Genomic DNA, 14,435 nt, shown 5'->3' with positions numbered 1-14,435 from the left:
TTGTTTTCCTACCCTGGAGGACATCTGTGTGATGTAACTCTAAGCTCAATGTCGGTTTTCTTTACTTCCTTTATAGGGTCCCCCAGGTCTGCCCGGTTTACCAGGACCGCCTGGCAAGCGAGGCCCACGGGTAAGTAGGGGTGGAACCTGTGTAGGTTGTATTGAGGTTAGAATGGGAATCAGTGGGGCCCCGACAAAGAGAGTAGAATCCTACAAAGGCATAAGACAAGGCTGCCTATTAGTCCCTTTACTTTTTAACCTTTATGTTAATGATCTGCCAGGTTATCTTAGAGGTTCTGAAGTACATATGCCAAAAATTGGTAACAGACACGTACATACACTTTTATATGCGGACAATATGGTTCTGATATCAAACACGCAAATTGGATTAAGGAGGTTACTGAGCAAACTTTCCACAAGAAAGTTCCACAAGAACGAGATGACAATAAACAAAACTAAATAAAAAATAATGGTGTCTGGAAATTGCCCTCCAAGGCATAAATGGTTCCTAGATTCTGATGGTATAGTACAGGTCAGTTCATTACATAGCTAGGTTTAGTCTTTTTAGAATCGGGTTCATGGCCTGTGCATTTTCACTCATGCACAATTAAAACTACGGCATGCTCAAATCCGCAGTGCCTCAGTGGGTTAAACCACTGAGCTGCTGTACTTGTCACAGGTTCGAATCCAGGGAGCGGGGTGAGTTTCCGCTGTCAGTCCCAGCTTCTGCTGACCTAGCAGTTCAAAAACATGCCAATGTGAGTAGTTCAATAGGTGGGAAGGTAACAGTGCCCCATGCAGTCATACCGGCCACATGACCTTGGAGTTGTCTACGGATAACACCAGCTCTTCGGCTTAGAAATGAAGATGAGCACCAACCCCTAGAGTTGGACACGACTGGACTTAATGTCAGGGGAAAACCTTTACCTTTACCTACCATGCTCAAACACATTGACAAGACTACTATCTCATAGATACTCAGAGTCTTTAATCCCAATAATAAAAGTTGACAAAGCAAAGATCGTCCCTGTGATATTATACAGGGCTGAAAATTGGGGTCTAAACAAATTATTGATAATGGAACAAATCCAATTAAAGGCCAGTTGGCTGATCAATAAAAATCCTTTTGTTTGGTCAGAACAAATGTCATGCAGAAGCAAAAAAAAAAAAAAAAGCAGCCAATGGGATTTGGGCCTGCATAAATAGGAGTATAGGAGTATAGTGTCTTGATCTAGGGAAGTCATGCTACTCTTTTGTTCTGTTCTGCCTTGGTCAGACCATATCTGGAATACTATGTCCAATTCTGGGCACCATAATTGAAGAGAGATGTTGAAAAGTCTGGAGAACAAGCCCTATGAGGAGTGGCTTAAAGAGATGGGCATGTTTAGCCTTCAGAAGAGAAGGTTGAGACATAATGGCCATGTATAAATATGAGGGGAGTCATAGGAAGGAGTGAGCAAGCTTGTTTTCTGCTGCCCTGGAGACTAGGACACGGAACAATGTCTTCAAACTACAGGAAAGGAAATTCTGCCTGAACATTAGGAAGAACTTCCTGACTGTGAGAGCTGTTTAGCAGTGGAACTCTCTGCTCCATAGTGTGGTGGAGACTCCTTTGGAGGCTTTTAGCAAAGGCTGGATGGCCATCTGTCAGGAGTGCTTTGAATGCGATTTTCCTGCTTTTTGGCGGGGGGTTGGATTGGATGGCCCACAAAGTCTCTCCCAACTCTATGATTCTATGATTCTAAGTCTTGATTATTCCTCAAATTTGTAGAGATCCAATCCCCCTCCTGCTCAAGTCTTTGTGAGGAAACGGGAGAAAATAAAGAAAGAGAAAGGGAGACCCGAAAAAGAGAGTTACACAAGCAGTTTAAAGAGAGAGTTTGTTTGGCTTGCCTTCAACTATTTTCCTGTCTCTGGCAAGTCAAAGGTCAGGGGGGAATTGATAGGTCAAGAGGGAAAAGGCTGTCCACAGATTACACCCCCCCCCCCAACACACACACTTCTGACTTTATACCCCTCAGATATCCCAAACATGACTTAGAAATAAATAACTGGACAGTTCTTCACTCCAGAATCAGCCTAAGCTTGGAGGGGAGCAGGGGAGCGGGGAGAGGCAAATAGGACACACACTGGATTATTCCTTGTTGATGTTTGAAGACGCTGAGTCAACAAGGGGAAGAGGAAGGGGGACCTTCAGAGGGAAGGGGGTCTTCCAGTCCTGATGTTGTGATGGCCGCTCGCTATCCCTCGCTGCGTCTCTCTCTAGCGACTCCTCTCCCGCCTCTTCCCTTGACTTCATGGGAATGGCATTCCATCCTGATTGCATGCCCACCCCCACCACCTTTGGGAACTCCCCTCTTCCTCCCCTCCCCACTCCACCTCCCCAGTTGCAGAGAACACATTATGGGATTGTTCTCTGCCATTTACCCTTGTTGGTTCTTAGCTGCCCAGCATCTTGAGATAAAACTTTCCATGGAATTTGAGGGGCGGCATGAATGGTGAGGTTGTGTTTCTGGCCTGTTTTGTTTTGTGCAAGGAGGGAGGCAAAATTGAGGGCTGTGCATCCCCTCTCCAATAAGATTTATGCCCTTCTTGACATTTTCTTGAAGTTTTCAGATTTCTAGCAGTAAAGTTCATCATATGTGAAGTTCTCATGTTTGCTCTGTTTTTACCAACCACCCTCTTCAACCCCTTTTATCTAACTTTTATTTAAGTATTTTGTAATAATAATAAAACACTTATATAAATAAAAAATCAATATTTTTATTAATACAAATATATAATGATGATGATGATGATGGAGCCCCTGGTGGCAAAGTGGGTTAAACCCTTATGCTGTCAGGACTGATGACTTGAAGGTTGGGTTGCTGACCTGAAGGTTGCCGGTTCAAATCCAATCCAGGGAGAGCGCGGATGAGCTCCCTCTTATCAGCTCCAGCTCCATGTGGGGACATGAGAGAAGCTTCCCACAAGGATGGTAAAAAAAAAACCCATCAAAAAGCATCCAAGCAGACATATTTGCAGACGGCCAATTATCTCACACCAGAAGTGAATTGCAGTTTCTCAAGTCACTGCTGACACTAATAATAATAATAATAATAATAATTTATTTGTATTTCACCTTATCTCCCCGAGGGGACTCAGGGTGGATTCCAGCATATACAGACATATACAGAAACAAGAGTCCCTGGTGGCACAGTGGGTTAAACCGCTGAGCTGCTGAACTTGCTGTCTGAAAGGTCACCGATTCAAATCCGGGGAGTGGGGTGAGCTTCCGCTGTTAGCCCCAGCTTCTGCCAACCTAGCAGTTTGAAAACATGCAAATGTGAGTAGATAAAATAGGTACCACTCCAGTGGGAAGGTAACAGCTCTCCATACAGTCATGCCAGCCACATGACCTTGGAGGTGTTTACGGACAACACCGGTTCTTCGGCTTAGAAATGGAGATGAGCACTAACCCTCAGAGCTGGACATGACCGGACTTAATGTCAGGAGCAAACCTTTACCTACAGAGACAAGACGAACATTCAATGCTTCGAAACTATGAAACACAGATGAAAGTCAAGGTTCCCCCTTCATCTCCGGCTCTGGGTGTTGGTGCTCATTTCCATTTCTAAACCGAAGAGCCTGTGCTGTCCATAGACACCTCCTAGGTCTTGTAGCCGGCAGGACTGCATGGAGTGCTAAAGCAGTAGCTATTGATCTACTCACATTTGCATGCCCGACATCAGTTAGTCTTCTACCCCTTTTATCTAGATTTATCTGCCCGATTTTGAAGCTATTGCAGTACTAGAAATTTGGGGACTGAAGGCAACTTTAATTTGGGGTGTCAGCATTCATATTTGAGGAGCAATGCCAGCATTTTGTCTGAGGGAGGTTGATACAGAAATAACCTTATGGAGGATCATCATTTTGCTGTTTCTGTAGAGACCATTTTGAGCTTGACTTCATTGATACCGAGTTTATTTATTTATTTATTTGCCACTTTGAGTCCCCTCAAGGCGGCCTCACAACAGGCAGCAATTCGATGCCATACACACATATCAAATAAATGGTTACAGTTAAAAATCTATGTTGTTGTTTATTCGTTCAGTTGCTTCCGACTCTTGGTGACCTCCTGGATCAGCCCTGGCCAGAGCTCCCTGTCGGCCGTCATCACCCCCAACTCCTTCAAAGTCAAACCAGTCACTTCAAGGATACCATCCAACCATCTTGCCCTTAGTTGGCCTCTCTTCCTTTTTCCTTCCATTTTCCCTGGCGTTCTCCAAGCTTTCCTGTCTTCTCATTATGTGGCCAAAGGACTTCCTCTAATATCCTTCCCTCCAATGAGCAGTCGGGCTTTATTTCCTAAGGATGGACAGGCTGGATCTTCTTCTTGCAGTCCAGGGCACTTTCAGAATTTTCCTCCAGCACTACAGTTCCAAAGCGTCTCTCTTCCTTTGCTCAGCCTTCCTTATGGTCCAGCTCTCACATCCATAGGTTACTATGGGGAATGCCATTACTTTAACTATACGGATCTTCATTGCCAGTGTGATGTCTCTCCTCTTCACTATTTTATCGAGATTGGTCATTGCTCTCCTCCCAAGAAGGAAACATCTTCTGATTTCCTAGCTGCAGTAATCTTCACACCTAGAAATACAAAGTTGGTCACTTCCTCCACGTTTTCTCCCTCTGTTTGCAGGTTCTCAATCAGTCTGTTTGCTATCATCTTGGTTTTTTTTTTATGTTTAACTGCAACCCAGCTTATGCCCTTTCTTCTTGCTTCTCAGCTCCTCCTCGCTTTTGGCCATCAAAGTGGTATCATCTGCATATCTAAGGTTGTTCATGTTTCTTCCAGCAATTTTAACCCTAGCCTTGCATTCATCAAGCCCTGCACATCGCATAATGTGTTCTGCATACAAGTTGAATAGGTTGGGTGAGAGTATATAACCTTGCCATAGTCCTTTCCCAATTTTGAACCAGTGTGTTGTTCCATGGTCTGTTCTTCCTGTTGGAACTTGGTCCTTATACAGATTCCTCAGGAGACAGACAAAACTTATAAATAAACATAATTAGAACATCCATTAAAACATCAGTTAAAATCACACCATCCAAAACATAGTCCTGGGCCTTTCTGTTGTCAGTCACATTATTTCATAGTTACATATTGCACTTCTCCAGTCAATTATCAAAAGCTTGGTCCCAAAGCCATGTCACAAGCTTTTCCCCTGAAGATCAGGAGAGAGGAGGCGGATCTGATCTCACTGAGGAGGGAGTTCCATAGCCAAGGGGCCACCACTGAGGAGGCCTCTCTCTCCCAACAATTGCACCTGTGAAGGAGGTGGGACCGAAAGCAGGGCCTCCCCGGTCAATCTTAATTTCTGACTTTCTTCCTTATGTACAACAATGACAGGTGTCGACTTAGTTGGCCTAGGTTTTTTTTTGTCTGTGCGGCCAGTTTGACCCTGACTTTGTGTTTCTCTCTAGGGTCCTCCTGGCCCTCATGGGAATCCTGGACGGCCTGGTCCACCTGGTGCTAAGGTAAGGACAAAGTTCCTATGTGTACAGTAGATCACCATGTGTCTAAATGGAATGACAAAAGAGCAACTGCTCTGTCCTTCGGGCTAGAGGATGCTGGGAATTACAATTGGGCAATTTTTTTTATCTGGTGGCTTGTTTTCTTTGTCTTTACCACACTACTGTCAGAAAGACAAACTCTCTATTACAAGGATCAGTGGCAAGTGCGAGGGACATTTTTCCCCTGTAGAATCTGCTGGGTCTCATGGGCTGGGTGAAATAACAAAAACTGGGAGAAGGAACAAAAACTGGAAATGGTCCTAAATCAATTTCTTGATTGAGAACAAGATGACTTTTACTATTTTAGAAGACCTTCCAGTGGAGGTCAAAGAGGAATTGTCACTCAAGGGGGTTCAAGGCCAGGCAATTCGCAATGTTTTTAGGAGGATAGAGAAGGTGGTTTGGGAAATGATGGATAGCTGCAAAAATAGCCTGAGTGGGCTAAGTGGACTTTCTCCCTTGTATATGTGTTTCAAGTGTCTTGAAGTTGTATGTTTACCATACTAGTTGCATAGGTATTTCTTAGGTGATGAATCCTCAGAGGTGGTTTTGCTTATTCCTTTCTCAGAAATATAGCCTGCAGCCCCTGGTTTGTGTTGGCAGACTCCCATCCTAGTGCTAACCAGCTTAGCTCTCAAGATCTGATGGGATCTGATCCTTTGAGGATATTTAGGCCTTCTCTCCCATAGCTGGGAGAGAAGCCATAAAGGAATACAGTGGAACCTCGAGTTAAGAGAATCCCAACTTAAGAGTGTCTTGAGTTAAGAGTCATCATCTTCATGTATGAGAGGTGTTTTGCATTAAGTTGAGTACCAATGGAGAGATAGGGCAGGATATAAATAAAGTTTATTATTATTACTATTACCTTGGGTACCCAATGTGCTTAGTTGCTCAAGTATGTTTAGTTGCTGATTAGTTCTGTTCTATTTGTTGTGCAGACAGAGTTGAAAAGAGTAGAAAAGGGTTAAGGAAGAGGCAGTGGGTGGGGTCATGCAAATTCCACACCAATGGAGAGAGTAAGAAACTTGGGGCAGTATGGTATTTGGGGAGGACATTGGTAGGGGTTGGGTGCTTGTCATAACCTGAAATGCCATTGGAAATGTCGTTGGGGGGAAGGCTTTTGGTGGCTCCTCAGCACTGTGAGTTGAAGTTGTTTTGTGGAAGTGGGAGCCTGTCTGTGGAAGTGAGCATCCCAGCCACACATGTACACACATACATACACATGCATATACATTTTCACTTTTATTATGGACTAGCTGTCCCCTGCCATGCGTTGCTGTGGCCCAGTCTGTTGATCTGGAAAATAAAGTAATGAGAAAGTGTTGGTTTCTAATATATGTAATTTCTTTATGCTTGTGGGTAAACAGTATTTCTTGCTGTTTCTTTGTCAGTGCTGATGTGGAGAGTGTCTGGTTTGCCTACTCTGGAATATGCAACATATAATTGTCCTTCTTCAGGGGTCCCTTTGAAATCTATGATACTATATCTGTGTGTGTGTGAATCATATCTATCGATATCTATGGCTGGATGGCTCTTTGTCAGGAGGGCTTTGATTACGTTTTCTTGTCCTGGTGAAGGGAGTTGGACTGGATGGCCTTGAGTATTTTCTGTTGATCGTGGGGGGTTTGTGTGGGAAGTCTGGCCCATCTGTGTTCATATTTGGGCATATGGAATATTCATGCCAAGTTTGGTCCAGATACATCATTGTTTAGGTCCATGGTAGTCTCTGGATGTAGGTGAACTACAACTCCCAAACTCAAGGTCAATGCTCACCAAACCCTTCTAGTGTTTTCTGTGTTTTCAATTATATCATGCTGTTTGATTGTAGGTGAACTATAAATCCCAGCAACTACAGCTCTCTATCTCTATCTATCTATCTATCTATCTATCTATCTATCTATCTATGGCTGGATGGCTCTTTGTCAGGAGGACTCCGATTATGTTTTCTTGCCCTGATGAAGGGAGTTGGATTGGATGGCCTTAAGTATTTTCTGTTGGTCCTGGGGGTTCTGTGCGGGAAGTTTGCCCTGATTCTGTCATTCATGGGATTCAGAATGCTCTTTGATTGTAGGTGAACTGTGAATCCCAGTGACTACAACTCCCAAATGACAAGGTCTATTTCCCCCAAACTCCATCTGTGTTCATATTTGGGTGTATTGAGTGCTTGTGCCAAGTTTGGTCCAGATCCATCATTGTTCAAGCCCACAGTGCTCTCTGAATGTAGGTGAACTACAACTCCCAAACTCAAGGTCAATGCCCACCAAACCCTTCAAGTGTTTTCTGTTGGTCATGGGAGTTCTGTGTGTCAAATTTGGTTCAATTCCATCGTTGATTGAGTTCAAAATGCTCTTTGATTGTAGGTGAACTATAAATCCCAGCAACTACAACTCCCAAATGACAAAATCATAATTTTTGAGTGATGGTCACTCCTTGTGTTGTGAGATGTTTTGTTGCCAAATTTGGTGTGATTTCATTCATTGGTTCTTTTGTTTTTAGGATACTCATTATGCACAGAGCATTTTTATATATATCGATATAACTTTTTATTATGGGTATAAATTATTATTATTGAGAACTAGCGCCACAGGGAGTGCTAGCGTGAGAGTACAGGGCTTTGGGGCTTTAAGGGAACAGCCTCTGTGCCTCGTGCTCTTGTCCACTTTGCTCTTGTCCACTCTGAGGAGCTGAAGCGGCTGAGGGGGAAAAGGAAAGGGCCTAAAGCTGTTAGGAGTTGTGGGAGTTGAAGTCCAAAACTTCATCCAAAACTGGAAGGCCCAAGTTTGCCTGGCATAGTCATACAATTCTGCAATTGTGAGGGTAAAACAGTAGCCAAATTAGAAACACTTTAGAAACAGTTTTAAGAAAATACAGTGCAACTGCCTTCCTTGCATGCAGTTTCCCCCCTTCCCCCATGTGCTCCAACAGTGTCTCCAAATCCCTTGAAATTCTCAAACAGAAACAGGAAAGAAAGAAAAAAGCCCGAAACTGGCCCATTGCCTCAGTCTGATTAAAAATTAGGCGCTGGAGATGTGTTGGCGGACAACAGCTGTTCTGAATTTAAAAAGCACTGTTGTAGTCTGGAAAAAAAAAGCAAAGTCATAAAAATACACAAAAAACCCAACCCACTTACATTATAGCCTTTTGTATTTAGGTTTTCGCAGATGACTTCCAGATCATGCTTTTTCGTGTTTTTTTTTAATTTAAAAAACTCTTTATTTTATACGATGCTGTCAAAAGCTTTAAACATTTGCTGCTGGCCTTATACAAAGTCCACCTGCAGTCCTCAAAAATCAAGATGTGTCTCAGAGTGTGTGTAAATCAACTTGTTATCAGTCATTATTCCCAGCATAGAGGGCGCTTCCAGACAGGGCTTAAACCCACGATGGAGCGGGTTTCAGAAACCTACTTCATCATCCTCCTTTCCATAAGTTAGAGAACACAGGTGGGTTTTCTAAAGCTTTCAAAAAGTTCCAGAGATAGGGGGGCTACCACGGAGAAGGGCTCTCTTTCGTTCCCAACAGTTGCACTTGAGACAGGGGTGGGACTGAGAGCAGGACCTCCTCTGTAGACCACAGTGCTTGTGCTGATTTGCATGCAGAGATGTGGTTTTTCAAATAGTCTGGGCCCGAACCATTTAGGGCTTTATAGGTAATAACCAACATTTTGTATTTAGTCCTGTATGACACTCCAGTTAGTAATCTGACTGCTGATCTCTGAACCAGTTGCAGCTAACAAAGGCAGCTCCAAGTAGAGAGTATTACAGTAGTCTAAGTGGGATGTGACTAAAGCATGGACTACCATGGCCAGATCTGGCGTCTCAAGGTATGGGCACAGCTGGCAAAGACGTTCCCTGGCCACCGCTGACATCTGGGGTTCCAGGCTCAGCTATGAGTCCAGGATCACTCCCAGACTGCAGACCTGTATCTTCAGGGGTAGTGTGACCCCATCCAACACAGGCTGTCATTGTTGTATGTCAGCCTGGTCACCCTGTGATTGTGTCTGATGTTCATGATGGGAATGATGTTCATGTTGATGTTCATCATGGAAATGTTCTTGATGGGAATGGGGATGATGTTCTGGTTCCTGGGCCAGGTTCTGTTAGCACTGGGGATGAAGGGTTGCTTGGGCCTGAGCTGTCTCAGGAAGATTCACAAGGCCACATTTCTGAGAGAGGCCTCTCTCACCACTTTTCTCAGAACAACTGTCTGAGAATTATACTGAGATAGATTTGTCAGGTGCAGGAGTTAATGAAGAAAAAGACAGTGAAACCTTGGACAGAAAATGACGTTTTAGTAAACAGAGGCAGAACTTTCAGAGACTGAGGCAAACAGTTCGGCTACAACAAAAGAGGGATAACAAACTGTTATCTTGTGGGAAGGTATAGAAAAATGCTTTCCTTTCAGTTTTGAAACCCCCTGTCTAGTTCTCTTCATAGATCATCCACCAAGGTGACCAATGATCATCCACCAAGTTTACCAAGGTCCCATGGCCTGGCCTGAAACCAGATTGAAATGGACCCAGAAAGGAGCCTGTCTAGCCTGTGTGTTCTTCCTCATGAATAACATTTGCCATCTTGACCACACTCTGATGTTGCCTGGTCACACATGTCCCAATTTTCAGCTGTGAGATGTTGTAGGGTATAGTCACAAGACACTTCCTGCTTTATAGAAACCATCCATTGAAAGCACACACACAGGCATTCTTGAACCAGATAGTGTGAAGAAAGTGAATGATGTAAATTAATTCTTCATCACACAGGGGGGGGGGGGGATGGGCAGGTGATAAGATGCTTAAGATCTGCTGATTTAACAATCTGTTGATAGGAACAGGATGCTTCAGTGGCTGGGCAAAAACCTGTGTTTAATTAGGTTTGACAGAAAGCGAAAGGGGTGTGGTGGCCAGCAGATGTTTGCTTCCAGGTTGAAGTTCTCCAGAAAGTTAAATCAACGTGGAGCGCTGTGTGACTTTACATACATTTGGGGCCACATGGCAAACAGTTGCACCAGGCTACATCTCTTGAGGCCGGTGGAATTTCTTATTTGTTTTTATAGCACTTGGACTGTATAGTATTGTACACCCCACCTCACTGTCATCTTGGACTTGCTTATCTGTCTGTCAGACTGGATTGCTTTTGTTACCTTTGGCAACCTGGGGTGTCTTCATGTCAGGTTGGTGAAGCTTTTTGTTGTTGTTATCAGATCGTTTTCTCACTTGACAACCACATCTGTTTGGGTTGAGAGGGGTTGCCTGTCTCATTGGCTGGCCAGAGAAGGAAACACTTTCTTTCCAGATGACCTCTATGGCAGCTTGGAGGCTGACTAGGGATGGGAGGAACTTCACCGGGTGGGTGGAGGTCTCTCCCTTGCTTCGGAAAATGGAACAAGGCTTACGGCCCTCCTGCGGACTGACATGTTCCAATGTTTCCTGTAGTTTTGGGTTGGCCTTAGTTTTTGATAATGATAGAGAGAGGGTTTGCTTCCGTTGGGATTCTGGACTTTGGCAGCTGGAAGTTTGAATGAAGATGAGAGCTATTTTAGCCTGCATTAACAGAAGCATACTTTCCAAGTCCAGGAAAGTAAAGTCCTGCTATATTCTATTTCTCATTTGGAGTCCTGTGCTCAGTTCTGGGTGCCTCATTTTTTAAAAAAGATGGTGACAAGTTGGGGTAGGTTCGGAGAATGGCTATGAAGATAATATGGAGAACAAAACATATGGAAAGCCTGAAGGTGCTGGGCATATTCAGCTTTGTTGCTTTCAGCCTTCCTTCCCCACAGTTGCCAATGCTTTTCTGTATTCATGTTTCCCTGATCTTGACTGGCACCAGCAGGCAATCGGACTGAAACACGACAGAACTGAGAAAATGGAGGCAATTGTGCCATTAAATAAATTCAGTTTGCGTGAGACATGTCATGGCATTAATCTCCTCCAGTTGGCCCAACAGACAGGGCTCCCAGGGAAACCCCATGCAAAGAGCATGCGGCAGTTCTCAGCATGCTGTGTGAGGAGATCTGCATTCTTCTGAAAAGTGGAGGAGGAGCCAAGATGGGTTCCCACTTGGTTTAGTTGCTGGTGGGTTTTTGTACCAGGAGGGCCCTTGCCTTTGCGGGCTCCCAAAATTTCCGAAGAACTGAAAGCGACAAAGGAAGCAGCTCTGAACAAATCCGTGCTCAAGTCTACTGGCTACAGTTTCTGACTCTGTTTTAATTCTTCCCAACCTTGTTCATTTGGACATACTTCTGCACCAGCTGACAACCACTCCATTCCTTCTCTCTTCATCCTCCTAGATACTCTGTGGTTGACCTAATCTGACCTGAATTGAGTAATCAACAACTCTTACAACCCACCACCTGGTCCCTGGATCACTTGCTGAATGGACATTACTTTATTATTCTACTTCTGCCCATACCCCTAAGCCACGGTTGCCATGTTGTCTAGGAAGTTTCAGGCAGCTGTAATCCCACCAAAAGTGTTTTTCCCCAAAGATGGGCTTTTCTGTTGTTTTGTGCTCATTTCCCATATCAAAAATGCCTGTCTGTTCCTCCATTTTGAGAGAGTTAACCCTGAGTGGAGCAAAACAGCTAAGGCAGCAGTTCTCAACCTGTGGGTTGTGACCACTTTGGGGTTCGAATGACTCTTTCACAGGGTCGAATGACCCTTTTAAGACCATCAGAAAACACATATTTCCAATTATTTTAGGAAACGAGACATCGCTAACTTTTTTCCGCCCCTTCACTTCCTACAACATGAAGAACTGTATTAACGTGTCACGGCATTAGGAAGGTTGAGAACCACTGAGTTAAGGCATAATGTGCTATGTCCCTTTTGCAATTTTTCTTTTGAGCCCCTGTGGAGAAACAGCAGCCACCTGAAATTGCCTTACCTCCTAAGGACATAGCTCTCATTTATGCAAATGCCTCCTCATTCTTACACCAGGATTGTTGTTTTTTACCAGTAAGGAAAAGTGTCATAATGAAGAGCTGATTGACTGGGTTGCTTTGTAAAGATACATTCTGTTGCCCCTCCCCAGCAAGCCCCAAGTTTCAGGACATTTCCTTGCCACTCCCTGCACTAAAAAGGAGCTGGCAATTTGCTCCCAGGGCCTGAACCAAAGATGCCACATAAAGGAACTCCAGCTATGATAACAGCTGCATGCAAAGAGGAATTATCTGCATGACTTCATTTACTGCTTGGCAAAGCCGGTCAGTCTTCATTCAGAATTTGGGCAGCGACATCTGTACTGAATCAGCAGCACTCTGCTCTGCACTCTTGCTCCAAAACACTCTCCCCAAATCTCCTCTTGGCCCAAATTGGAATGTGTGTGTGTGCATGCATGTGTGTGTTGTAGGGAGTGAGGGAATATGTACTGAAGAGGGAAAAAATAGTAGTAGAGATTGTGGGAATTGGAAGAAACTCTAAAACAAAAGTGACACACTGCACTGAAACTAATGGGATCTGCTGCTCATCCAGCTGTTTTCTTTCTCCTCCCCATTACTGGGAAAACACTGATTAACTTGGCGGAAAGAAAGAGAATGCTTTCTGATCCATGTGATAGCAATTTTCTAATGAGGATATTCCAGGAGCTCTGTAAACATTTCAGTTTCTCCCATGTGATTAGACAGCTTAGGGTGAAATTTCTGTGTTAACAGATACACCAAGGGTGAAAATATATAGCAGAATACAGACTTGCTTGAACACATTTATTTATTTAGAGAATCCCAGGACTACAATCATAAGTTTGTACTGAGTCAACCACAAAAGCATTAATGATATACTTCATCATATACTTTATATTCCGCCCTATCTCCCTGAGGGGACTCAGGGCAGATTACAGAACATATATACAGCTAACATTCAATGCCGTTATACAATTAACAAGGACAGACAATACATAAACAGAGGTAAAGGCTTTCCCATCTTTCTCCATCTCTGGCATCTGGAGGCTGTGCTCAATTCCAGCCACAAGGAGGTGCTGTCACTCCATCTTCCATGCTGAGGAGCCGTTCCTTCCTTCTGTAAGGCAGAAGGGATGATGATGCTACCTGTCTTCTGGGTCTCAGGAAAATGGAAGGGCTGTATATAGTGTGGGAGGGCATGGGCGGAGGTGCTGACAATTGTCTCCTTTATGGGTTTGAAGTCATAGCTCAATGGGTGATAGTTTTGTTCAAAAAGGTACTAAGTTTCATTCTGTGTTTTAGGGGCAAAAAGGTGATCCTGGGTTGTCTCCTGGAAAAGCACGGAATGGACAGAAGGTAAGCCTGCAGGGGTTGTTTGCTCATCTACTAACTGGCTTGGCAAAATGTTTTGCATTTGAAAACAAAAATGCATTGAAAAACAAAAAATGGTGGAACCTTTTTTGCTTCTGCTTACAGGGTGATGTGGGCTTACCTGGGCTAACTGGGCTTCCTGGACAGTCTGGTAGGAAGGTAAGTGCTCTCTATGCTTGGTTTTGGTCATCATCCCAGGAAGTTTTCATTAGAGAACCGTATGGAGGGAGTCCTGGAATATCTGTACTAGGCCTGATGATAATTCATGTCCATGTCTGCCAGGTGAGGTCTAACCAACACAGAAGGGAGTGGAACTAAGGCTCTCGAAGCGGCCTAGAATTGCATTGGCTTTTAAGCTGCCACATCACACTGTTGACGCATATTCCTCTTGCAGTCTATCAAGTCACTTAGATCCCTTTCACGTGGACTGTTTACATGACAGGCATCACCCACCCTATATCTATGCAATTAATTGCATTTCTTTCTGTTGAAACACATTTTGTTAGTTTTTGCCCAGCTCTATAACCTGTGAAGAGCATTTTGGATTGTGGTCCTGTCCTCGGGGGTATATTAATTATCCCTCCCAACACCTAACCATTGAATCTCATTCAGATC

The 14,435-nt window shown here is 44.0% G+C and overlaps 1 protein-coding gene across 2 annotated transcripts in view; it reads left to right on the top strand.

Annotated features, from left to right (window-relative positions):
- Window positions 1–14,435, top strand: part of COL27A1 (collagen type XXVII alpha 1 chain) — a 213,135-nt gene that overhangs the window by 37,821 nt on the left and 160,879 nt on the right. For both annotated transcript variants that reach the window (XM_060757312.2, XM_067471901.1), the window contains 4 exons: window positions 77–130; window positions 5,467–5,520; window positions 13,752–13,805; window positions 13,926–13,979. In XM_060757312.2, coding sequence (XP_060613295.2) covers window positions 77–130; window positions 5,467–5,520; window positions 13,752–13,805; window positions 13,926–13,979 — 216 coding nt within the window. The remainder of the gene's footprint in view (window positions 1–76; window positions 131–5,466; window positions 5,521–13,751; window positions 13,806–13,925; window positions 13,980–14,435) is intronic.

Source organism: Anolis sagrei, chromosome 11 (assembly GCF_037176765.1).
Source record: "Anolis sagrei isolate rAnoSag1 chromosome 11, rAnoSag1.mat, whole genome shotgun sequence".
Lineage (NCBI taxonomy): Eukaryota > Metazoa > Chordata > Lepidosauria > Squamata > Dactyloidae > Anolis > Anolis sagrei.
This window is presented reverse-complemented; position numbering and strand designations above follow the sequence as displayed.